This window comes from Dermacentor silvarum, chromosome 1, assembly GCF_013339745.2.
Source record: "Dermacentor silvarum isolate Dsil-2018 chromosome 1, BIME_Dsil_1.4, whole genome shotgun sequence".
Lineage (NCBI taxonomy): Eukaryota > Metazoa > Arthropoda > Arachnida > Ixodida > Ixodidae > Dermacentor > Dermacentor silvarum.
Window position 1 is genome coordinate 33,173,228 of NC_051154.1, and position 26,008 is coordinate 33,199,235.

The following is a 26,008-nucleotide window of genomic DNA, read 5'->3' on the forward strand; positions in this document are numbered from 1 at the left end:
AGCCTATCTTCGCCTGCTGACCAGACACTCACACCATCCTCTGTCATCACTCCAAGAAACAACCTTGACTGTGATTTTTCTAAAACAATTGCATATCACGCAAGCATTATACCTGCAAGGTTCCAAGCCACCAGCATCCCTGAACCACCTCCATGGACAATCACGAGACCACTAGTGAGTTCTTCAAATACGTGGAATTTTGAAGAAGTCCCACGTTTCCTCCATCAGCTTGAAGCAGCTCACCCTGTCCAATATATTTACATTATATAGTGGGACTGTACAAGTATATACCGATGGCTCGGTCACACCATCTGCCACAACGGCTGCATTTGTTATCCTGTAACTTGGCATTACCCGGAGATTTCAATTGGACCACAAATCGACATCTATGGCTGTGGAACTGGCGGCAATATGGGAAGCTGTTCGTTTTATGAGAATGCAGACACCTCATAAATGGACGGTGTTCTGTGATGCCAAATCAGCATTGCAGGTGCTAAAATGCTTTTTAACGAAAGGACCATATTACTTGCTTGTGTTGGAAATCGCCAAACTTCATCACAGTGCCCAGTGAGGTAGCCACTTGATCACTTTTCAATGGGTGCCTGGTCATTGTGGTGTGATTGGAAATGAACTCGCCGTCAGTGAGGCAAGATTGGCATTCTCTTCTGATGAAGTACGGATTGCCTACTTGTGACCTGGCACCAACTCAATGATCAAGCCACCCATGCAGGACCTTACAAAGGCATACAGAGCCCACGTTGACTGCATCCACTGACGCCTACATGATTGACCCAGACAGTAAATTCTGTTTGACCCCAAAGGTTACATGGAGCAAAGCGTCATTGCTGCTCAGGATTAGGCTGGGCGTTGTTTTCACCCGCTGCTACGCACACCTCATTGACCAGTCGAACAGCCCTGATTGCGAACACTGTCAGACACCTGAAACGCTGAAACACACATTGTGCGATTGCCCAGCATATATGCTGGAGCGAAGGACTTTGGATAATTCCCTAGCCAACAATGGCAGGCAAATACTGTTTGAGGACGCTTTTCTCGACCCATGGCCTTACAAAGCACTGTTCAAGTTTCTGCATGACACGAAACTAGACGAGCGGCTCTAGTAGGGCCACAGTCTAATGTACATAAGCACTTACTGCTTCTCTTATTATCATCCATTCCCATACTTTCACTCCTCCTCCCTCTTCCCTAGTGCAGAGCAGCAGACTAGAGCGCACTAGCTCTTGTTGACTTCTCTCTCTTTCCTATCACTAAAATCTCTTGTTGTGGTTAGTAATACTTTGGAAGTTCTAAAACGCCTTCTAGGGATCGTTTTATAAAATAACTTTTTTTAATCGGTTTAATATTGGAGGAGATAGAAGAAATTGAATGCCCTGTTACCATACTGCCAACAGACACACTCACTCCATCTGCCTCAAGTAGCATCCTCAAGCAATGTTCCTTCCCAACCTTCTCCCATACCGGAGCTGAGGGACCGCGTCTGGTTCACATGACGAGCCCTGGGTCCTTTTTTTTCCTCTTCCTTTTTTGCTGAGCGGCACATTTCTGGTGGTGGCATTGTGCATTCTGCATTGGCCAATTTACTGAAGTATGGTAATGTGTCTTGGTGAGTGACGTTGCTAGGACTGCGATTTATGCGTGTTTGTGCGTGTTACCTCGACTCTCTGGCTGGAAGTGCCACTTGATTGAGAAGGAGGATGAGTGGCGTTTGGTTTGCATTTTCGGATGTTTTCACAGGACACAGCGCTGTCATACTTTGCAGATACGATTGTCAGTGCGTGATGTATGTGCTGCACTTGTCTATTTAAAATGGCCAAACCTGGTGATGGGCCCTTTAAGAATGCAGCATGATGCATTTCGTACTGTATGGAGACTGTATGAAGGCATTCTTTGCTAGCAGATTGCAGTAGCAGTGAGGCTCATACATGTAAAAATGGCTTCTTCATTGGTTTGACAGGAAAGGAAATGGCCTGCTGTAGAAGTAGTCTGGCTTAAAGTGCTTGTTCTTGGGCTAGTGGATAAAGAGCTTGTGTTAAGTGTTTTATCTAACCTTGAAATGAAGGGTGGAATATGTTATGTCAGGCACACTGACTGCTGCACCAACAATAGACTGATAGTGCGTTATTATAATGTCAAATGTGCATGTGAAGGGTGGTTAGCTTCCTATGGTAAATCCTGCTATTGCTGTCCTGTATTTAATGAGTACACTATTTGGAGCAAGCACGAGTCTGTCTTAGAAAATCATCAAAGCTGAAAACATTCCACACTTATGTGATTCTTGTGTTAGCACCCCCTCAATAGCCCTGTCAACAGAAGAATTAAGCTTGCTTAGACATATTTGGTGAGAGTTACACTCTAAGTTGGAAACATTGTTCTACTCTGTGCATGATGTTTCATCAACACATGTCGGTTCCACACATGCTCTGTGTGTTGCAACTGTGCACGATGTAGCACACTGTGACTTTCATATTCTTGTGATCATGGAGTTATATATATACTATATGCTGTGTGCCTCTTCAACTAAATATTTTGTAAGTCAGCGCTGGTTGTGTTTGCTGCTGTCTGTCTCGTGATCTTCTGCCATACTTCTAATTAATAACGATAGGTAGTAGATGCATTTGTCTAAACTTTATCCCATGGTCAGCTTCAAATGACTGTCTGACTTTTTATTCTTACCATAATCTGTCATCACGAATTCATTGTATAGCAATGATTGTCCTCACTTAGCCTCTAATTTACCATTGTACAGCATTGAGAACATTACAAATAAAAAGGTTTGTTAGAGACAATAAAAAATAATCACCCATGGCCAGTGTTACTGCTCCAACATCAACTAGATCTATTGAAGGGTTTGTTTCGAGACTTAGTTATGCACTGAAAATTACCTGATACAATGAATTAGTTGTGAACATGAAGCAATCAACTGCTCTAAAAGTAATGTGTGGCTAGTACACAACACGATTGAACCACAAGGACCACTAAAAGAAGCTGCAACATGCTTTTTCAATGAATCTATGTCAAATTGTAGGACAATCTATGTACTACCCATTATTCCCACAGTGGTTAAACACCTGCAGTCCCAAATTTTCCTCTAATTTTAGTATGAAACTCTGTGCAGACAAGGGTGCAGGGATGCAGTGGAAAGTTGGTTCACTGTGCTTTGGTTTTCCTTAAGCATCTTTAGCTTTAATGGTGCAGTGCACACAGCATCCACTGCAACCATATTTTAATGGGGGAGGAATGCAAAAACACTTGCATGTCATGCTCTGGGTACGTGTTAAAGAGCCCCCTGGTGGTCAAAATTAAACTGGAGCTCTCTACTATGGCGTCCCTCATAGCCCACTGTGTAGCTTCGGGACATTAAACTCCACAATTTATTCTAATAATGCAAACAACACAGCAGCGCCTTAATGCACTTGCTCACTAGGAGTATTGAGCACTGGGTTAACATAGTAGCATGGACTAGGCCATCACATTTTTGCATAAAGTTCACATGTATGAGGTATGACAGTGAGAGAATTGTAATCAAGCAAGTCAGAGGGTTACTTATAAAAGGAGAAAAATTCAAAAATGTCTATCTCGTGAAAACCAAGAGTGGTCAGACATCTTGCCAGAGTAAGGTAGAAGCAGCACACTAGAGCAGAGTATATTATATCTTCAAGAGCTTGCACTAGACTGCAGATTTCCAAGGCTGTCTTGCAGTCTGCCATAAACTGAATGTTTTGCAGGGCTTGAGGCCAGTCCTGGTCCTTGAAAGTACCACTACTGTCTTGTCGTCGTATGCAGCACTCTGCAATCACCAAGAGGGTGAGTGGACAATGTGGCGTAGAATCTTATTGTGCTTGTCATTTCAAATTGGATCCTTTTGTTATTATGGTCCTGATGATTCCTGTGAGGCTTCTGTTGTTGCACTTTCTGACATTTTTTACAAGTACTTTTAGAAGTGTTGCGTGAGGGAGGAATGTGAACATAAAGGGAGATTCGTAATAGGATCAATACTTATTAGTGGTCATTGTACATGCTTATAAATGCCCATTAGTCATCATTATAGAATAGCAAAATATATTGTTTCTTTAAGCCTTTTTACAGCCACATTACATGTTAATAATTGCATGTCATGCTATTATTCATGATTCAATGCCATGTTATTGGCAATCTTTGGCCAGCCTTGTCCTTCATGCCTAAAAGCCCTTGCACATCATCACAGGTCAGATGAAAATGGCAGTAGTATGTTTTTAATATCTCATAAACAGCTAAGCTTCTAAGCAGCTAAGCTACTATCTTTAAAGTGTGCTTGTTGATGTTGACTAACATTAACCCTTCAAGGCTCAAATTTTTTCGCTAACACCGTGCTCCCGTGGTCAATTTTTTTTATTGCAGTTTCCTGTGGTAGGAAATGATTGAAAACTCATGAATATACAGCAAACATATATTGCAAGCAATATTTTGTCTCATAAATGCTTTACTCGTTTCGACAGTATACCCACAAGTGCGTAGTACAGTAAGAGATCGAGAAAAATGTCTAGGATAAATTATGGCTATCAATTTGTTGTCCCAGAAACTTGTTTTATCAGAAGAAGAAACGCTTGAGCAGTCGCCCCGACAAGAGGCACTGTGTGCAGCTATACTGAAATAAAGACTGCACGCACCCCAGTGTACAGGAATACACAAACTGCTATCAAAAGGGTAACCATGACCAAAGGCAATGAAAAAGAAAATGTATTACTATCTCTGAACTTTGGGTGTGCAGGCTATATCTAAGCTACCGAAAATGGGACAGCGACAGCCATAAAAAGTGATAGCATCTCCTCCACGCACTCCTTGGTAGTAGCAGACACCCGTGTGACAACGTGAGTAAGGGCTTTGAGGTAAACAAGTTGAATTGTGTGCCCCGATGAGCTAAAATGCAATTTCAAATCACTTTAGGCGACTTATAGAGATGGCAGCACCTCTCAACAAACAGGGGTGTTGAATACGCACGAAATATCAAACATAAGATCAGCGCCATATGTATACGTACGTCAAAAACCATGCGGGACGGATCAGTGGTGCCGGACAGGTTCGGCAAAAACCCTCAAAGGGTTAAAGCCCGTGAAGAACAAGAACACTATGAACACACTTTGCATCTTCTCTGGCAAACATACCCAGGCTGAATTCTGTAGGAAGATGAGAAGCAAGTAACATCAACAGGTGGAGATTTAGAAGGCCATTGAATAAATTTGAATATCTTGGGTTTCCTGTCTGCACCTACTTTCCAGCAGTGACAGCAATCCCATCAACTCACCACCTGTCAGTAGCACTGGCATATACTTCAATATGCTCTAATCTTAATCGTATTAATCATAAGGAACTCCATGAGAGTTTAGGCACAGAACCATTGTGGTCGGAATTGTTGACTTGTGCAACAAACACAAACATAGGAGTGCCACCATGAAGTAGACCTCCAATGCTATCTGCTCTTGTACGTTCGCAAGGGCCTATAGTGGAGGTGCCAGGTGGTAAGTATGAATGTTGAGGATAATGTGCATATGAGAGCATAGATTAAAATATTATCACTTTAAACATCTGTTGCTTGCCCAGAGGCTCACTTAGGTTGCATGTGACATCTCTTTGGATTCCCTTTAATACTGATGCTACATTTTGAGCTAGTCAGTATCAGTAGGTGTCAGTGGCATAGCCAGGGGGTGGCACATTGGGTGTGGGTCCCCCCTTCCCACCATCCTGAAAAGTCTGTGTAAGTACGTAGCCTACCCAGCACTCCCCCCCCCCCCCCCCCCCCCCCCGAAAAAATTTTCTGGCTACGCTACTGGTACAGATGTATATCAAAGTCAGCAGATTTTGTAGGACATTCTGTGATAAAACTTAAGTTGGAATCTGTGTTACTCATTTCAAAATATTGGTGTCATAAAGGAGTGCTGCAGACAGACCACTTGGCCATGGCTCCAGGAAGTTATTGTTAGATTAGGCTGCTTGATAAGTAGGTATACAGTATAGACCACTTATAATGTAACCACTTATAGTGCAGGACCGGATATAATACGGTCTTTTCAGACTCCTGTTAATTTTCTCACATCACGTATACGCGTATCGCTTATAGTGCAGTTGTGGGATACGAAATACCGGTTACAGTGCGGCTGCCTGGAAGTTCAGCCGTCAACCTAGATGGCGAATGCTCCCCTTAAGCCACAAATACCGTATTTACTCGAATCTAACGCATAGTTTTTTTTTCCCGATAAAACAGGTCCAAAAATTGAGTGCGGGTTAGAATCAAGTACGACCCTAAATCTGCATTACCATATAGCCGTCGGCATTTCAAAATGGCCGCCTCGCCTGCGCGTCGAGCCTAGCTACTCTCGAGCCTAGCTACCGTAGCTTCCTCCATGTGCTGCAGTACATGTGCTTAGGCAATAGTCTACCGTCTGTCTTCACATTCTCTGCGTCTGCTCCATCAGCATGAAGTACCGAGTTCATCATGATGCCGCATTTAAAAGGAAAGTGATCATGTGTGCGGAGACGGACGGAAATCGGGCCGCATCACGGGCGTTCGGAGAATCTGAAACTTGCGTTCGGGACTGGCGCAAACAGAATGAGAGGATTTTCGCCAGCAAAGCAATGCGGAACGGTTTCAGTGGACTGAAGCAGGACATAATCTGCGATGATCCACTTCGGCGATACGATCGCATTGGCCCTATCTTGAAAGTAATCTGTGACGGGAAAAGTCCGCCGCGCGCCGTGTTTTCGCCGCTTATAGGTCGTGTTGAAGCGAGAGGCATGATAGCACAAAGGTCAATTCGCTCGCCGCGCTTCGTCACTCGAGCGTTTTGACAGTTCGTTTCCACGGTCAACGAGCGAGATGTGTTCATGTTTGCTTGCGCGCACGTGACACCGTGCTTGTTAATTTATTTAGTAAGCGAATACGGAACCTAGAGCATGGTGACAGTAACAGCAGAAATGCGCCTGGAGTGTCCATTATTGCAATAAAATAGTTGTTTTGGTTATAGTGCGGATATTCGCGACTCCGGCGACTTACGTTATAAGCAGTCTACACTGTATCTTCCTTGACATGTATATAATTGTCTCACCTCGATGTAATTAAAAGAGATGTACTGAATGCATTGTTAACTACTGTCTTTCAAACAATCCTTTAGCAGTTAAACTCTTTCATTTGCTCAGCTGTTTGTTATGTCAAAAAGTACGCTTTCATATGAAGATGGGTTACTTCAGATAATTTTCCATGCTCTATGTACCAGAGGTGGGCTTAACTGTGCGCTTTCTGATTTTTCTTGTGCAATCTGTATTATAAATGTAGTTCATGCATCAGAAATAAAAGTTGCATTTCTGCTACATACAAATTTTTGCTGTAAAACTAGCTCCCTCATGTTCTGGTCAACTATGCAGCGACACCGGAGCTGTACCGTTTGCTTGGCCTGCTGGCTGACCTGCTGTGCACTCTGCTGGCTGGCAGTGATGATGAGCTAGCTTTACGAGCTGTTACAGCTCTTCACACTGTGCTTCCAATTAGGGGCTTCTTGACAGAATCACAGCTGCAGATAGTAAAGGGGCTACTACTCCATGTGGCAACATGTGAGGACGCTCCTGCACCACGGTAAGATGTCATGAGCATTTTAACTTTCAAGATGTGGATACAAGCTAGCATTAGAAGACATGTGGCAAAACACATTGGTGTTCCAGTTATTGCTTTTCTGCACCACAAAAAAAAAAAAAAAATGCAGTTGGGAAAATTGTGAACTGGAACAGTAATGCATTTTCCCCCTCATTTGCAGTATGTATTTCTTAAAGGGGCTACGACACTCATTTTTCGAGCTTGAATTATATATTGCATGTTAAACTGTATGCACCCCACAGCAAGTAAGCCAAATGTGAGCACAATTGCTGTGGTAGACAACTTGTATTTCAAATTTTTAATATTGCAGTTGAACTGTACAGGAGTCTGGCAACACTAACTGGTGACAATGAAATCGCACCCCCAGCAATGGCTCTCTTGTATTAACGGAAGCAAATCATGAAGGCCATGCTTTTGTGCACTGCAACCTCTGGAAGTGATTGCAGGAGTTGAGAATATGTCACGGTTTCCATTCGTTGTTTCGTTTTTGCATGTGTGTCTCGGCAGTCAGTGCGAGATGGTTTCTGTGGGTGTTCTCTGGTTTGTGCTTATAGTGAACGAATTGCGGACGCAACTCAATGGCGACTCCCTTGCTGCGCCGTTGGGTGCCAAATCAAGCGTGTGGACCAAGACGTCTGATGCTCTTTCAGACTGTTTCGTGGTAGACCACTTACTAGTGGTGGCCCCATACTTTCTGACATCGCACAAACCATCTGTGGTCCCCATCTGTGGGAGGTGCTTAGAGGGCTAAGAGAATTTCAAATTGAAATTTTGAATTATAATGTGCACTGAGAGTACAGCTTTTTGTCTGTGTATTGTGGGGTCTCACACGGGCTCCTGGGACAAAGGAACGACAACACAGTAGTGCAAACAATCAAAAGGGCATTTATTGCGCCTTTCATACACTAATGCACGCTAGCCGAATTACTACCAATAGAACATTCACATAAGGGCCCGCGGCAAATCAAGGAAGTCCGACTCACCACGACCACATAGCGAGTGAATATGTTCGCTCCATGCTATGACACCATCGCCTAGTCGTTCATGTGTACGGTCACGCGAACGGTAGCGCGTTCGAACGATCCGTGTTCGTCCATACCGGTGTCCTGCTCTTAGCCTCGCGAGACGGTCCCGCGAAGCGGCCGGCGCACGCGCGAAACGTTTGTACGTGTTGGTCGCCGATCCCAAGCCAAAGAGGAAGCGCTTTCGACCTTTTTCTCCCAAGTCACCCCGCCGTTCGGTGGCGTTAGCATTGCGACACTCGCACCATCTCTCGCAACGCGCCGCAACCACTATGACCACCTCCGGCGCTTAGCCACGCGGAGAAGCCAGACTACAAGAGACGCGAGCTATGCGGAGAAAACAACAGCAGGGGACGCGCGAGAGTCGCGCATCCCCACAGTATATAACCACATTGGCTAGAGATGGGCAAAACGGATCACTTCAGTGAGCGGCTCGGAACGGCTCAGCTCACTGAAATGAACCGGTTCATTTGAACGGCTCACCGGTTCACTTAAATGTGTAACCTGTGCTGTGCATATTCTATAGTTATTTGGCTTTGAAAAAAACGATATATGCATAATTGAATAACCATGTTATTGGTGTTTTCGCTATGTTTAGAGAATATTTTACATACTTTAAAAGCGTGAATTTTTAGTTGTAATAAAACTTTCTTTTCTCATATTGGGTATCAAAAGTTTATCATACTGTAACAGGCAGAATGCGACATACTTTTTTCAGAAAAAAAAAAAAATATGTAACTTCATCGTCATTACAGGAGCTTGCCTGTTTTTGTGGTACTTTAAAATCAACTTTGGTCAAAATAACAACATAAAATTATTGTAAATTATCTTTCAGCTTAATTCATTTATTCACATAGGCACGCTCACTATAATATGAGTGAGCTGTAACACCATGCAAAATGAATGTCAAAATCATTTCTTGAAGTACAATACAAAATAATACGAAAGATGCACAAAACTGCTGCACGTACCTTTCGTTTTTTTTTTTTTTCGTTTTTTTTTCTCTTGAGCGCACGCACAATACTGGCGATCATGCCATCATGCGCCAGGACAAAAAAGAAAAAAAAATCAAGTTCTATTTCAACACAACAGATCATTGGCCTCGTTTTATTGACGTGCTAATGATACACACTCAGAAAATGCACTGAAGTGGATGCTATGGGTGACATTTTCATGACTAAACTAATTAGCACAAATGAAGACCAGGATGTAAACTGTACGTTCACCGGTTGTCTTTAATGACACGGAAGAACATCTTCGAAGTGTTGTTGCACAAGTGCACGATGTGCGATCGGTGAGAGTCGTGAGACTTCGTTCGAACAGCAGCAGGCAACGAACAGTACCATCCTTTGCCAATTAAGGCTTCTTTACTTCTCCCTTCGGTGGCATCGGGTGCCACACCATAGGACTCACAAAAAACCAAAGGGACTGCTGCGCACACCACACACTGCTAGCGAGTACGAGTAGCGCGAGCCTGCCCACGCCGGCCACCACTCGTCGGTCAGAAAACGAAACCTCAAAACCCAGCTCAGCTCTGACCCGGCTCTGACGGAATGGTTCGGCACGGCTCACTGAACGAGAGAGAACCGGCTTCCTCTCTCCAAAAGAACCGCCACTCACTTTTACTGAACCACAGCTCACTCGCTCTTTAAAAAGAGCCGCTCACAATATCCGGCTCGCTCCTAAGCGACTCTAACATTGGCCCCTCTACAATGTTACAATAATATACTGAGAATAGTTGGATGACATGTGTCATGGCCCCTTTAATAGCTGCGCTAGATGCAATTCTAGGAAATGGACATGCTTTGCATACTGGCTGACTTTAATTTTGTAGTTGCAGCATGCATTCTGTAGAGTAGGTTTTTTACCAGCACGATAGAGGACACAGAAGGAACAAGGATAGAGTGCTGACTGACAGCCGAACACTTTATTTCCCGAAGTGGCATTTACAGTTAAACCTCGATATAACGAAGTCGATAAAATCAATACTTTGCTTCGTTATTTAGAAAGTTCGTTATATTTAAATTCGATCTTTAATGCAAATGAGTACAGTTGCCGATGGCTTTTGTCTTACATGGAAGGGGCTGCAAAATGTTCTGAATTATCGGGCAATTGGAAAAAGCAAATTTGAATAAGAAAAGGCATCATTTTGTTGAACTTGAGAGTCAGCAATCAAAGATATGGTTTCATGCTGTGCCGAGGATATCTTAATAATTATTGGCGGTACGAAGCGAAGCCAGCCACACTTTCATGTTCACTCAACCGATGTGGCTGATAGTGGCGCCCGCAGTGGTAAGTCGCTATCATGAAAAGCGTTGGCAGCAGGGAGCGAATGCTTTGTCTGCCTCTAGCTTCAACGAATCTCCGAAACTCGACATTGCGCAACCTCCAGCATTAAGTGTGCGGGAAGACGGCACATGATGCCACGCCATCTCAGCTCTCCCAGTCTTTACACACACGGCAAATTACTCTAAAACAGGGCGCGCGGGCTGCGTATGCGCTCAGCCACACTGACAGCCATGTGCAGCCACAGCTATGCTGAAAAAAGACCCCCCCCCCCCTTTCCCCTTGCTCGTGTGAGAAGACGGCGCTGATCAAGCCACCATTCTTCTTGGCTCACCATCACACGCTTTCACTCGCACCTAAAGCACACAGCACGAGGGTCGCAATAGGATCTTATCTCACTTGGACTTAACGCTGCTCCGCTCTTCAGCAGCCACTCTTGGTTACGTGACATGCAATTTAAGGTGCATTCACAAGAAGCCACATCTAATTGAACCATTCTGCGTCCGCAGAAGCTTCCATTTATTGCCTTGGTATTCCTCCACGGCGGCAGTGAAATTTCGTTATATTGAAATCGTGTTAATCTCACTTCGTTATGAGGTTCAAAATACATACATGCTGTTCTATTAAAAAAAAAACTATAAAAAGTTAAATACTTCGTTATATCGAGGTATAACTGTATAGTTACGTGGAAGGCATGGACAAAGAAGGAAAAACATCAGCATGAAATAGTATAAACGATTTCTTTGTCTGTAGTGAGAGGATTGGAGAGCTGTTGCATGTCTTCACGTGTGAAGTTTTAAAAAAATTTTAATATCTTGCGGGTGCACTGTTCATGGTGATTTCTTACTATTTTAGTTTTCAAAGTTAGGAGTGCAGCTACACCTTTAACATTAGATGGTGAGCTGATTGTGAGGGGATTGTTTTAGTAAAACAGCATGTTCCTTTAGGCGGTCATTGATACATCTTCCCGTTTTCTCAGCGTAGCAGTGGCTGCACATGAGCAAAATGAATCTTATGCACAACATCTGTGCAGCATTCAACAAAACGTTCAATGTGTTTTTTAGAACAAATTTGTTCTTTGCTTTCTTCTTGGTTCACTTTCTTACATTTCTCACAGATTTTTGGGAGTACTGAACGTTACCTTCACTTCGGCCTTCACCGCAACTTTCATTTTGTTGTGGGACACACGGTGTATATAAAGAATAACAGCAGTCCTTCATCTAGAAGGCTGGAATGATTGTTTTGTTTCTGTGCTCTACTGATATTTATTTTGCTCACACTATGTAGTACATTGGTCAAATAGCCAGCATCTTTTAACCTGTTCATTTGTGCTAAAAAGCTTGTTTCTACTGAGTGCTCGTACAAGCACATTCAAGCATTCAATGATTCCATTTCACATAGATCCTGATGTCTGCCACTGCAAATTATATTTGTTGCCAAAACATATTGTCTCATTATTCGTGTGTCAGACACCTATTTAAGTTTTGTGCTGCATTTATTAATTGCTAAGAGTTTTCCCTGACACACCCAGTATATCTGCACCCTTGTCACCTATCAAACCAAGTAAGCCCAAATGGTGAATGTTTTTGTTTGCTGTGATAGTGCGTTCTTACTCTGCTGTGTGCTTTGGACTGTGACATAGCCTGAGTTTGGCCCTTGAGCTTTGATGCATGTATGTTTTGTGCACCAGTGACATATTATCTACCATAATGCTCACACACCTCACAGGATATGAAAAATTTTGAGTACAAATGTAGTGTGTGAAATAATTGTGCACACATTGATTTTTGAAACTGTTTTCGATAAATGAAGGCCTAATGCACTTTTCCTTTGTGCTTTGAATGGCTGCTTACTGGCTTCCTGCCTTTTCAGGGATGAGCATGTTTTACTACTGGCTACAGCTGCAAGAACAGCTAGCTTATCAGAAGAGATATGGTGCACACTAAAGCAGGAAATTGAAAAAGGTATTCAGAGTTTTATATCTATTAATGCGTGCCGTAGCCTCAAGTCCAGTTTTTTACTTGCACTTTTTGTTGAATTAGGTTACCACCCTGCCAAGACTGAACGAATCATGAAAATGGCCACTGCGTGTGCTGGTAGCACATTATCTCTGTCTATATTGCTACCACTTGTTGAAGAACACTTTGTGTGTGCTATTAAAGGTGAGCATTCATCACTAAAGAAGCTCTATTTTCTCTATTGCAGCAAATAAATTATCCTTGTCCCTATTCTACCATGTCTTTCGACATGGTACAATAGGGACAAGGAAAACAGCATGGACACATTTAGAAATCAAATTTTCCCTGTTTTTGTGCATTGTGTTTTTGCACTGCAGTTACTTAAGCAATTTCTCAAAGTTTATTTTGACGAATAAGAGCACGAAAACTTACAAGGATAGGAAGGATGTCCCAAAAATGCATCTCCTCTTATCCATGTCAGCATTGCACTCATATTCTTCAAGATAAATGGCATCCAACTTTTCCAACCTGCAGCATTTACAGAACTTTCTTTTGTACATAGATCTGCCCATTGCTACTTTTGTTTACGGATGCATAGTGTTGTATGAGTGTGTTAGCTTATGCAGATGCTCTTATGGCAACATCGGAAAGTGCTGTGTTGGTTTTTGATTTGTACATGAATTATTTGTGGGGCTTGCTACATTTGATAGGGGTGGTACAGCTGTGCCAACACTATAGAAATTCCTCCCAAAAGACTGAGTGCAACCACCAAGGGTACGTGCTCAGGCCAGTTTTAGGGGGAAGTGGCAGCTAGGTAACAGCCAGGGTTTTGTTAACTCCAGCCTCAGGATATCGGAAGTAGCCGCAGTCATAGAGTCTTGCACCATTCCAGCCTGTGTCATGCTGCATTCACGTGCGATAATGCACAACCGTATTAGCACTCCCGCTAACCCGTGCTCTTGTTTTGTGGGAGGCTTGTGATTTGCGTATCTTCAACTTATCCCACAATTATACCTGCCAGCGGGGCTGCTAGACCAAACGTGCTTTGCTGGCTCGGTCAGCCGGCGTCAGGAGATGCCTGCTCTTACTGATTGAATGTGGTTATTTTATTTGTGTGTGGTTCTTTTGCATATGGCAGTGTGAGTGCGTGTTGTGAAATGTAAATGCGAAAGCTTCGAACGGGCTGCATGTCACTTACGAGGAACACTGTAGCAGTGAACAAGTTCTATTTGAATCTAAAAACATTCGGTTTAAAGTAATTTGAAGTGCCCATGTTGTAATAATGTTACCGCTTTTGTCGAATACTATTTTCTCACCTGATGCTCTAGGTTTGAGCACCAAGGGAATCATAAAGGGGTTTAAATAACGGGAGTCCCTTTGATACAAAGCTACACTGCAGTCTGCGAGTTACCGCAACGCGCATTAAATGCGCTTGCACCAAATTTTGTGGTCACGTGATGGCTGCAACATCTGTGTCATTATCTGTGTCAATACACTTTCTTGGGGCTATATCTGTCTATGTTTGTTTGTATATTTGTATCTAACCGTTTTCCCACCTACCTGGGTCACTCGGTAGTTCGTGGTCGAGAGGTTAACGCATTGGGCTGCTGTGCTGAGGTAATTGGGTTCGAAACCAACCATCAGACCAACTTGGGCCACTGAGCGTGTGCCAGTGTGTATATACGTACTCTTCAACGAACCTCTTTCACATGGGTCACTGGGACATGGGTCACAGTAAATGCAGGACTTGGTAGGCACCGCTGTTCGAAGAAACTCTTTGACACCGACTTGGAGCACTGGGTATGTGCCACTCGGTCCGTGCTGGTCTTCAATGAACCTCTTTGATGCCAGTTTGGGTCACTGTGCCAGTACATGTGTGCCGCTCTTCAATGAACGTTTTTGATGCCAACTTGGGTAATTAGGTATGTGCCACTGTAAATGTGCCCTTCTAGAATGACCAAAAAAATCCCTTAAGTTCTTGCGATGCCGAGTGCAATCAAACCCACGTCACAGGAGTTCCACAAGGTCAGCAACCCGATGCTTTAGCAGGCTGCACCACAAGTGCCCTGGGTATGTGCTGCTTTTCAAAGAACACCTTTCACACCAACGCTTTAGCGAGCTGTGCCATGAATGCACTGGGTATTTGCCGCTTTTCAATGAACCTCTCACCAACTTGAGTCACTGAGTATGTGCCACTAAGTGTGCGGCAAGTGAAGCAACAATTCTCAGTGTTCGCAGGCACCGGCGTGGCACGCTTCTTGTCCCCGAGGCCACATGCAGACTTCTAGGCAGTGCCATTAGGTGGCACAGCGTGTCCAGAAAGAAGCGCGAGCGAGATACCGGTTGCCGCGCGACGCGTTTTTCAACGTTCGCACGCACTGGTGCACGATGCATTTCGGAGGCCACATGCAGGCTTCGTGGCGACGGCGCTAGATGGCACTGAGTGTTCTTAAGGAGGTGCCATAGAGGAGTGCCGCTGCATTACACGCTTCATAAGTATAACTTGTTTCAACGATGGCGATATGTCATGTCACTATATTAATTCAGTGCTAACGCTTTACCATTGACAGTCATTGTGAGATGAGTTCTGCCGCAGTTTTTTAAACAAACCATGGTTTAAATTATTTGAAGAATGCCTGCAGCCGGCATCACTTGGTCCTCACCGATATGCAGTACACAGAAATTTCTCTAGCATATGCCAGAGCTGTGCCGGAGAGCCTATAAGCAATGCACGGAAAAAAAAAAGAAAAAAAAAGAAAAGCAAATTCGTGTGTCATGCGTTCGACCCGAATTTCATTTTTTGTTCGGGAATCATACTTCCGCAATAACGGGCAGGCGGAAACGGGAATTTTGCTTGAAATGACCATCTCGCGCCTTTTTGTGTTCGAATACCGAGAGTTTTTCTCAAATAAATGTCTGGTGCCGGTGACGGAACCCAAAGTGCAAGTCTAGTTATCCGGTATTTCAAACTGTGGGAGCTAAAATTATAGGGATTTCACTGTTCCTGGTAAACACTAAAAAGCAGAACAGAACACAGCAGTCTTTTGCATACTCCGAAGTCAGATCTGTGACTGCAGGATGTAATGCAAGAAGAAAGGACTAGAGTAAAAATCGCAATCACTTCCTTTATTGAGCTGCTCCACATTTAGTGTTCTGCTACGAATGACCTGCTCCAAATATAAAGTTTGCAGCTCCGAAAATGCCCCTTTGTTTCTCGTTAACCAGCTCCAAATTCAAAATATTCTGCTTCAAAACCAAGATTTTTTTGCTGTCCCACTCCTGTATGCACTTACACTGTGAGATGGTAAGGTGTAAGCATTAGGTTGCACCTTTGGTGTTGGAGTGAGAGTAATAGACTTGTCTGTTTCAGTGCAGTCACACAGCCCAAAAGAGAATGTCCATGACTTTTACAGTCATTTAACACTACTACTTCAGAAATTTGTCATAGCACTAAATTCACTCAAAATGTTTCTTCCTAAACCAGTCTGCCTAATCCTTGAAGCGCCAGGTTTTTCAGGAGCTTCCACCTGCTGAGCGTTTTTTTTTTTTTTTTTTTTTTTTTCGCTGTGTTGAATGTGTATTTCATAACACAGTACCAGCCTTTATATACCAGTTCCTCCAAACATCTATTTTGATGATTACACATTTCATCCAGTAGTGTTTTTTTATTTTTTGGCAGACCTTTCTGTATTATTTTCCTCAAGTAATGTTCAGTGGAAAAGGAGGACCTTTGTTTGGAATTTTACTAGGCTACTTTGATTTATCAAGCTCTGAACATTTAATATATAATTTAGCCCATACAAAGCTTTATTACTATTATGAACATGGTGACCAGTTTTATTGTGACCTACATATATTGCATAGTTAGATCTGAATGCTTGCTCACGTCTGGGACACGGTAACAAAATAAAACAAATCACCCATCGACCTTTCATATGAATGGTTGTCACACTGCATCGTCATGGCATGTCAGCGTTATGTGCAAAATTTTCAGACATCATTCTATATAAGAACCTGGCTGCAGCACTACTATTGCAAGCCGAAAATTTTGATCACATTATTTCTGATCAGTTTTTTGCACTTCCATCCTGCCAGATTCTCAAATATGCTACCGGAACCAGCTGGCGAATTGCCTAACAGGAATTACTTGCCAAGCACAAAAGTATAAAGTGAGTTTTCACCACTCATCACTGCTGAAGAAGATTGTGGTTGCCTGGATGGATACAGTGAAGTGTGGACATGAAAATGAGAGTTCTGAAACCTTTGCTGAGGTTGCACATCTGTTGCAGAAACTTTCTGAAATATGTAGCAGCAGGTGGGTTCAAGTGCTTTTTAGGTCTTTTTTAATAACTTGTGCCGAAGCTAACACTCCTTTTTTACTCATTGCAGAGATATGAAAGAAGTCATTTCCAACGTTGAAGAAGCATGTGTAGAGACATCGCTTGTAAGTGTTACGATAGTAGAATTATACACAAATGCTAAACATGTGGTTCATCTTTGTGGAACTGGCTGTACCTTTTGGTGGCTTAATATTACTACGCAAACAAAAAGGAAGAGCTTCATGGATGACAACGATCATCGTTGTGGCGACTCTGGAAAAAAAAAAAAAAAGACTAATTTTAATTTAAGAAAAATGCTAGAAATTTGAAGCCCAAGTGTTGATTAACACACCCCATGTATTTTTAAATTGTTTAGCACCAGCTGAGCTCCTTGTGCCTCATTCTCCAATTTCTTGATAAAAAGCCAACTTCACATTATTGATTCAACAAACTAAATATAACCTTGATATAATGAATGCAGATATATTGAATTATCGGACAGAACAATATTTTTGTGTTAGATGCAACATCATTAGTATTATTAGGTTGGACTTAGTCATGTAATCCATACTGTGAATGATGTACCTTCCTAGGGTGAAATCGCTCAGTCATGTATTGTATGTTTTGTAGCACTGAGGTCCAGTGCACTTAGTCTCCTAGCTTTTGCCTTGGGTCCCTGTTATTGACAAATGCTCTCTACAAATGGCATGGCTCAGTGCTTTCCATCTGCAGCCCCCTTCATTTGTATGCACATTCTGTTCAAATTGCAGGCCAACAGCTCACTCCTGTTGCTGGAGTGCATTGTGTGCCATGCACGTCCAGAAGCACTAAGTGCCAACGGTGACCTTGTGAAGCAGCTGATCGGTGCCCATTGCCAGGGTACCAGCCAGCATGTGGCTCAGTGCTTAGCTGGCTATGTGAACAAGCTGCCAAGTGGCGACCTAGAGGCGACCCTGGACTGCCTGTGGCCATGCCTTAAGCCTGAATGGACGGCAGCTAAGATTGAACTGCTGCTGTGGGTGATCAAAGCACTTCTGTTGAGAGGGTACCCAGACCTGGCTCCATATACAAAGTTGGTAAGTTTCCAATTTATTTATTTATTTAGCAAATTTTGTAGCACCATTAGGGCATTACAGCAGAAGGGGAAAACATGTATGCACAACTTATTGCCACGATGACACTAGATAAATATGCACACTCTACAGAAGTAACAATCTAAAGAGCCACAGTATCGAATTAGAACTGAACCAAAAACAACTCTGTTATTTTTCTGCGAACCAGAGCTGGGCCGGAATGTTAAGATTTTTTTCACTTTGGAATGAAACTGATTGCACCGGCGTGCTGCGTAGCATAGATACTGTGGCCACCATGGGTGCCGCGATGAGCAGTTTCATTAGCAAGATGCTCTGACAGACATGTGCTCCGATTGGTCCCTGTAAGTGATGTAGCTCTAGGTGCCGGAGCACCCATCTCGCATCAAGACTTGGTGCTATTTAGGCCAAAGATGCCCTCGTGCCATTAAAAGCCATCAATCATCGTCTCGCATCAAGATTGTTGGGCAGGGCCTTGCCCCCTTGCCATCCCCTTTTGTAGCTTTCAGCAGGCTAGTGGAGACAAAAAGAGAGAGAAAGCTTCGCATCAGTGTGATTACCTCAAACTCCACTTATACTTGAAGGATTTGAAAAGTTTTTATAGCAGGATATTTGCGAGGTGACATCCTTTAATAGTGAAGCCATTCTATGATTAGTTAGAAAAGTGTGTCAGGGCCCCTCTAACAGATTCTTTGAAACTGATTCAAGTGATTCCGTCCAATGTATACAGTCCAGTACTAGAATCATCATAATCATCATCAGCCTATTTTTATGTCCACTGCAAGACGAAGGCCTCTCCCTGGGACCTCGAATTACCCCTGTCTTGCGCTAGCTGATTCCAACTTGCGCCTGCAAGTTGGTTACAAGTACTAGAGTACTTGTAACCAATTATCAACAGTCACATTGTTTTGTACCTTTTTCTTTTAGCTGAAAGATCTTTTGAAAGATGGAATGCTGGGGAGACAGGTTGCCAAAGGCTTTCAACAAATTCTGCAGCCATCAGTGAGTAAACGGGATTCATATGTTTATTGTAAAACAATATTATTGTTGTCATTGTTGTAATTATACACTATCATGTTACTAATTATTATTTATTATAAATCATTATTATTGTAAATACTATTTTGTGTTATATTATCGTAACCTCCAAATGTAACTTAGAAGACCTCAATGCTCCATTCAGTCCATGCTAACTGCTGCATAGGGATGTGAAATTTCATGCAGAAAATGTTGCGCTGAAAACGTGAGCACACAAGGAATTTGAGGGGACAACAAAAGTGATAGGGAAGACCTAAAGCTATGTTGGTCTACAGATTCGTTGGCAAATATTAAATGCGATTTTCACATGAATTGACATAACATTTCAGCAGCAGTAAGTGCCTTTCTAGACATTCAACTCAATTTTTCATTCAGTGTTCTGGGTCGACTTTACATTTCGTGTGTTCTCAAAAATGTATTTAATCCTAAGCAATGTAAACCATATTTTGCATGGAGGTGCTGAAATGTGTGCAGAATGTAATTTTCTGAATTTCATTCGTCTAGTTGCTTTCATTAAAAAGTTTGAGGGGGAGAAAATGCAATTGTTGGCTTCACAAAGGAAGGTCATGTCTAAAACATTTTTTCTTGTTATGAAGACATAACATGCGATTTTTTTTTGCACTGAATTGCATTCTTTGGCCCTTCTAGCAGCAGCATATTGAGAATATTGATTCTCCGAGACCCAGTAGAATACCACAAGCCTGTACCAAAGAGTATAGTTTTCTGTATTTAGTTACATTTATGCAATTTAACAAACTTGAGATGTAGCAAATTTACGAGCACCTTTGTAAACAGAAAATGGAGCTATACAAACTGGACGTCTCATTGAGATATATTCAATATTAATAATAATTGCGTTCTCAGGTTTACATGCAATATGCATGCGTGCCTGAGAAAGGCACTATGCCAAAATTGGCAAATCAGTGCTGGTTAAGAATGTCAACTGGCAATTGGAAACAGTCTGACAGTGATCAACCAAACAGCAACTAGACTTCAAATATGACAGTCTATGTTTAAATTTCTAATGATGATTGCATGATTGCCCTTTAAGTAATATCTGGTGAGGCCCGCTTGTTTCTGTCAGAAAGATGTGGTAAAACTAGCTTTTTTGTTCAAGGTCTTGACAGCAGAAGGACACTGCACGATCAGGCTCATGTATCCACAGCGGTTCTTTGTGGAAACTGTAGACTTCTTAATCGAAGGTTTCTGCAGTGTCACAGGTGAAGGTATGAATCGGACGTTTTCACATGACTCTGTGAGATTTGGTGCGAGTGAAAAACAAATACCAAGTGTGAGATATTGCCTCCTTTTGTGATTGGCAGCTGTGAAGGAGAACTTCCTTATGGGCCTTTGCTGCCAGCTTGCCTATGTTCCTAAGCCAGTGGTGAACACATATATTGATGAGGTAAGCAAAATAAAATCAGCAAAAAGAGTATTATTCTTTCTAAGTGTTTAGGGGCACATGGTGTTTAGAATACTTACATGTCTCTCCTGCGTCCTTTTTGTGATTGATTCATGAGGTTTAACATTTCAATGCAACACTAGAGCTGGGCTCTTGATTAATTTTTACCACTTCAACGGGCACCTAAATCTAAGCATGTGAGCATTCTTGCACTTCCCATTTAGATGCAATCGCTGCAGCTGTGACCTCAGCAGCAGAACACCATGGCCACTGAGTTACAGCAGTGAATGTTGTCCAGCAGCCTGTGCAAAAAAGTGCTGTACAGCTTAGGAAGGCTTCACATGCCTGGTATACCTGTCGTAAGATGGTTTAAAATAAAATATAGTGAAATCCTACTCTGAAATCTCGCTAACCATTCATGGCTACACTACATTGTGTGGTTGCACAAAATGCAAAAATACTGTTTCAGTAAACTTTTAGTACAGTCCAGCTATTTTGTCATAATATTCTTTTTAATCAGGTATGGTGTGGAATTACTCCGAGATTAAATCTGACCTTTGAAAATTGAGCCAAAAAGTATGCAGATCCAACGCATGCATGCAGCAGGGAGCTCACTATTTCGCATGAACGATCGCTCGCTCCGTCTTGTGGCTTTCGAGGCATCCCTCTATCATGCCTAATCTATGACATCATAGACGTGCACAACAGCTGATAGACGTAAGCCATTGGGCAATTGTTTGTGATCTTAGGTTACTCCTGAGCGCATGCACGCGCACCCCTCCAAACTTCTAGCAAATGGGGAAGCGGCGGTTGTTAACGATTCTTGCCTGCCCTAGCACCACTCCTTCGTCAACTTTGTCAGATGCCAACCTTAAAAGGTTACCAAAAGGCCACCACGGAAATATTTAGAAGTCAGAAAGAGGCAATAGGCAGGGCAGTGCTGTCAGTGCTGCCCCAGCGGAGAGAAAATACTGTGTTGAAAAAAAAAAAAAAATGGAAAAAAGTAAATGTTACGCTCTCTATATCTCTATTATTATTAGGTCCTTCTCAAAAATTTCTACGTCAACATATTCATTGAAAGGCATCACACTCACTCCTGAATGAAAAAGCACATATATACGAGTTTCAGTGTCTATAAGAAAAAGCATAGCCGTGTAGCTTGCATGGCACAAGCAGTTTCTTTAACTTTATGTATGCTTTTCATTGCATTTTGCATGCACAGATCTTGCCAATCTTGGTGACTGCCCTGAGCAGTGCAGAGGAATCAATAATAGGGGAATGTGTGCTTCCGTGCCTTACTGAAAATGTAGGCCTGATGGTTTCCTGCCTTGACTCAGTCTTGGGACAGCTTCTACGGCTTGCAAAGCCACCTTTTTCTATGGTGAGAACACTTCTGGCTTACTACACTTGCATGTTTGCTCTGCTAAACTTCACATGCCAACATAGCAGATTCATTTTAGAACATCCAGAAATTAATCAAAACTGTACTTGTCTAGGATGTTTCTTAATGAACCAAGCAAGACAATCATATTTACACTTAAAGAGGCTTGCAAAACAATATCAGAGTACGAAGCAAACCTTGGATGGGCCTATGTACTCTCCAACACTGTCAAAGAGTAGGATAATGTTAATATGTTGTTCTGAATCTCCTTCAGAACAGGCACAATATAAACAAATGAATAATATTCTGACAAGGAGAGAGAGTGTTCAGCATCAGCTGGATAGAAATCACTTAGAAACTTGTTACTAGTGTTTAGCACTTAAAAAGGCTTGCAAAACAATATCAGAGTAGGAAGCGAACCTTAGATGAGCCTATGCACACTCCAACACTGTCAAAGAGTAGGATAATGTTAATAGTATGTTGTTCTGAATATCCTTCAGAACAGGCACAATATAAGCAAATTAATAAATATTCTGACAAGGAGAGAGAGTGTTCAGCATCAGCTGGACAGAAAACACTTAGAAACTTGTTACTAGTGTTTAGCACAGGACTTATGGTGGTTGCAGCGAGCCATACACAGTGCCTCTGTGTCACACTGTCAACAGGAAGTCCGCCGGTCAGCTTTGGAATGCTTGCTCCGGCTTTCCACCATTGAGGAGAATAAGTTGCTGCCCTATCGACAGCTGGTGGTACAAGGCTTGACACAGTGTTTGGCCGACCACAAGCGCATTGTACGCCAAGTGGCAGCTCAAGCATCATCAATGTGGTAAGTAAAAATGTAATACACTGGCAAATTTATAAATTATTCAATAAATATTTGCATATGTGAAATACTAAAACTTCTATTGAAATATAACAGTGAAACCAATTAAAGGATAAAAAAAATTATGTGTTTATACAGCAAAAACATCACCAATATTGCAGCAGTGAATAAGGGGTTAGCACCTTAACCATTCTGGCAAGTCTAGTGTGCCCTGCGCAACTGTCCCCAAACTGTTTTTTTTTTTTTTTTGACAAGCTGAGCTTCTCCATCTTGTCACCTCCACAGAGGCTTATGGGCTTGTCCAATCTCACTAGCTTTCTGCTTGAATGTTTTCGACAAGATGGTCTCATCCTATCTAAGAAAATAAGCAGTTTACGTAAGTTCAGGTGAGAATTTTTATTATAGAGGAATAGCTTTACGGTGTTATAATAATGGAATTATGGCGGTTTTTACTAGCACCAGTAGGAGTTCATGATAGAGGTTATTTTTTTTTTTGCTGTGTATGCCAGTAATCTGTTATGTTTATGAATCGGTTGGTTGTTTTGCTGATACATTGCATGGGGAACTGTATATTTGATTACTTTACTGCAAATATCCCCCTGGGTTGAGGTACAGTGTTGAGCATTTGTTTGACACAGTAAAAATATTTTCAAAAAATGGTCCCCTGATGTCTGTTCTTAAGCCCATGTTGCTGCAAGAAAAGTGTAAAGTTTATTTCTCAACATTTAAGTAAGGTAAAGTTTATTTCTCAAAGAAATTGTGTGGAAACAGTGAAAACAGTCTGTGTGCTTAAATAGCATACTTCCCAAGTTTTCCAGGTTTGTCATGAACTGCTATATAATTACCTGACAATCCACTTCATTGCTAGTCTCTAACGTACCAACTTATGGTACCAGCGAATTATCTGTCATATTAAATTCCTTCTGAGGATTTGTGAGACACAGGCACTAGATTGAATCGTGTTTCATATATGCTAACCACTCTGCCAAGTTTGTCACTTTCAAAACAAAAAGACCTGATTACTTGGTTTTCTGAATTCAGTGGGAAATATTGTTCTTTTTGGCCTTCCATTAACCTTGGCAAAGGATTGATGGCAACTGCAGTGATAATTACCTGTTCTTTCCTTAAGTTTCTCACAATGCTGAACAATGCTGAAATCTTTTGATATTTCTAGTTTTTCTTTGATGGGCACTGTGTTTACTAGTATAAGTGGTGTGCCTCAAGGGAGCGTATTGGGCCCAATGATTTTAATGCCTATATTTAAAGATATAAAGTGGTCCTACTGTGCAAGATATTTTTATTACTACAAAAGTTGAAAGCATTATATACTAACTTCTAGTTGCAATTGCAACATGCATAATGTGCACCATGCAGTGTGGCTGAGATTTGTTTTTTCTCAGCCACACCGCATGGTGCATAGCCTGATCCATGAGCTAATGCAGTGATCTGAGTGAGCATAGAATTTGGTGCACAATGCACATTTTCTGCTTTGGTACTGCTGCAAAACATGTGGTCTTTTTGAAAATGCATGCACAATGACATTCGAATAAAGTTTATAGACTTCAGATATTTTATTTCAAGTTTCTCACTAAAGAATATTTTTAGAACAAACAAAACAGGCAGCTAATTTTTTGCAGCCTATAGGTTATTGGTAATCGTGATTTCTTTCTTGTTTTTTTTTTTTTTTTTTGCATTCCTTTAACAAAAATGCTGTGAAATTGAAATGTACAGCAAGTCCGTTATTTTTTTGCTTTGCTGTAAATCTTCATATGCGTATGTGAATGTCATTCTCTGTCCAGTTACTGTCATGTTATCTTTATAAACTTGTATATTGCTTTTTAGTAACATTTTTGTTATGCAAATGTTTTTCTGAAAGTAGTAGCCATTAGCTAGGTACATATAGTTTGTGTACTAAATTGTATTATTGTTGCAGAATGACAGCTGTGCAGAATGCTGCAGAGTAAATGCTTGTTTTCAACTGTATTCTTGCTCACCACTATTTTGAGCTCTTCTAATTAAACATTATGATGGTTAAACCCCATCTATATAAATGGCCCTAGAGTGAATTCTTGCTTGGTGCAAATAGCTCATCATTTTTAAAGCCTGTGGAATGCTGCCTACATAGAGTTTCTCACTATATCCTAGAGGGAAAACTGGCGCTGCTGCGCTGTGGTATCCATGGGAATGCCGGTATATTGTGACTTCGGATTAGCATCGTTCTTGGAGAGCCAGAACGCCTTGAAGACGCGCCTGGCTAGCACCGTTCCGTCTGTCACAGTGATTCATTTCCTGCTATAACAGCACGTTAAAAGCTGTTTTAGCTTTAATATTGCACAAAAACATGTTTTGTTTAATTTTGAGGACTTATTATTGGATGTACAATTATATGAAACTTAAAAAGTATCAGCTCACCACTAAAGTTGGAGGACAGACGACAAGATTCTCGCTCGCTTTGGAACAACTTGTCGTCTGTTCTTGCTTTTCTTCACTCGATTCTGCATAGTAGGTGAGTAAACTTTATTGAGAGATATAATATGGGTGAATGAAAGCCTTTTATGTAGATTTATTTTAAGAATGCGTTACTTGTGTAGCCATATCCACGTTTTAGACGAAGCCTTGTACAACACCAGCCAACACAAGCCTCGCAGATACATATCCCGTCATTGCCATGACGGCACATTGCCCTTTCTTAAACTCGCATAGACGGTGGCGCCAGATTAGCCTCTAGGTGTTATAGTGAGAAACTCTATGGCTGCCTACTTACAGCGACCTGGCTGTTGCAGTCAGTCAGTCTGTTTGGAACAAAAGGAATGAGCTATGGCACAGTGGTGTTGTGACCATTCGACACAGACCTAGAGGCTCAAAGAAAGCTCTACTAGCTTTCACATCAGAAAATTGGCAGCAGAGAATGTTCAAAGCACAGAGATGCTAAACACAATTTTATGGACACTTTCAATTTTTCAAGTTACTACCTTCTAGCGATAGTTCTTTCAGGAAAGTAATGCAAACCTTTAATGCCGGAATTGTTAAAGGCATGGCAGAAAAA

The 26,008-nt window shown here is 42.0% G+C and overlaps 1 protein-coding gene across 1 annotated transcript in view; it reads left to right on the plus strand.

Annotated features, from left to right (window-relative positions):
• The window catches only part of LOC119459404 (MMS19 nucleotide excision repair protein homolog), a 55,810-nt gene that overhangs the window by 23,147 nt on the left and 6,655 nt on the right, over positions 1-26,008 (plus strand). Inside the window, exons 13-24 of the mRNA XM_037721196.2 lie at positions 3,747-3,825; positions 7,417-7,624; positions 12,823-12,914; positions 12,993-13,112; positions 17,004-17,223; positions 17,298-17,352; positions 17,998-18,303; positions 19,246-19,320; positions 20,474-20,582; positions 20,679-20,761; positions 21,981-22,139; positions 22,805-22,965. Of these exons, the coding sequence (XP_037577124.1) occupies positions 3,747-3,825; positions 7,417-7,624; positions 12,823-12,914; positions 12,993-13,112; positions 17,004-17,223; positions 17,298-17,352; positions 17,998-18,303; positions 19,246-19,320; positions 20,474-20,582; positions 20,679-20,761; positions 21,981-22,139; positions 22,805-22,965 (1,667 nt within the window). The remainder of the gene's footprint in view (positions 1-3,746; positions 3,826-7,416; positions 7,625-12,822; positions 12,915-12,992; positions 13,113-17,003; positions 17,224-17,297; positions 17,353-17,997; positions 18,304-19,245; positions 19,321-20,473; positions 20,583-20,678; positions 20,762-21,980; positions 22,140-22,804; positions 22,966-26,008) is intronic.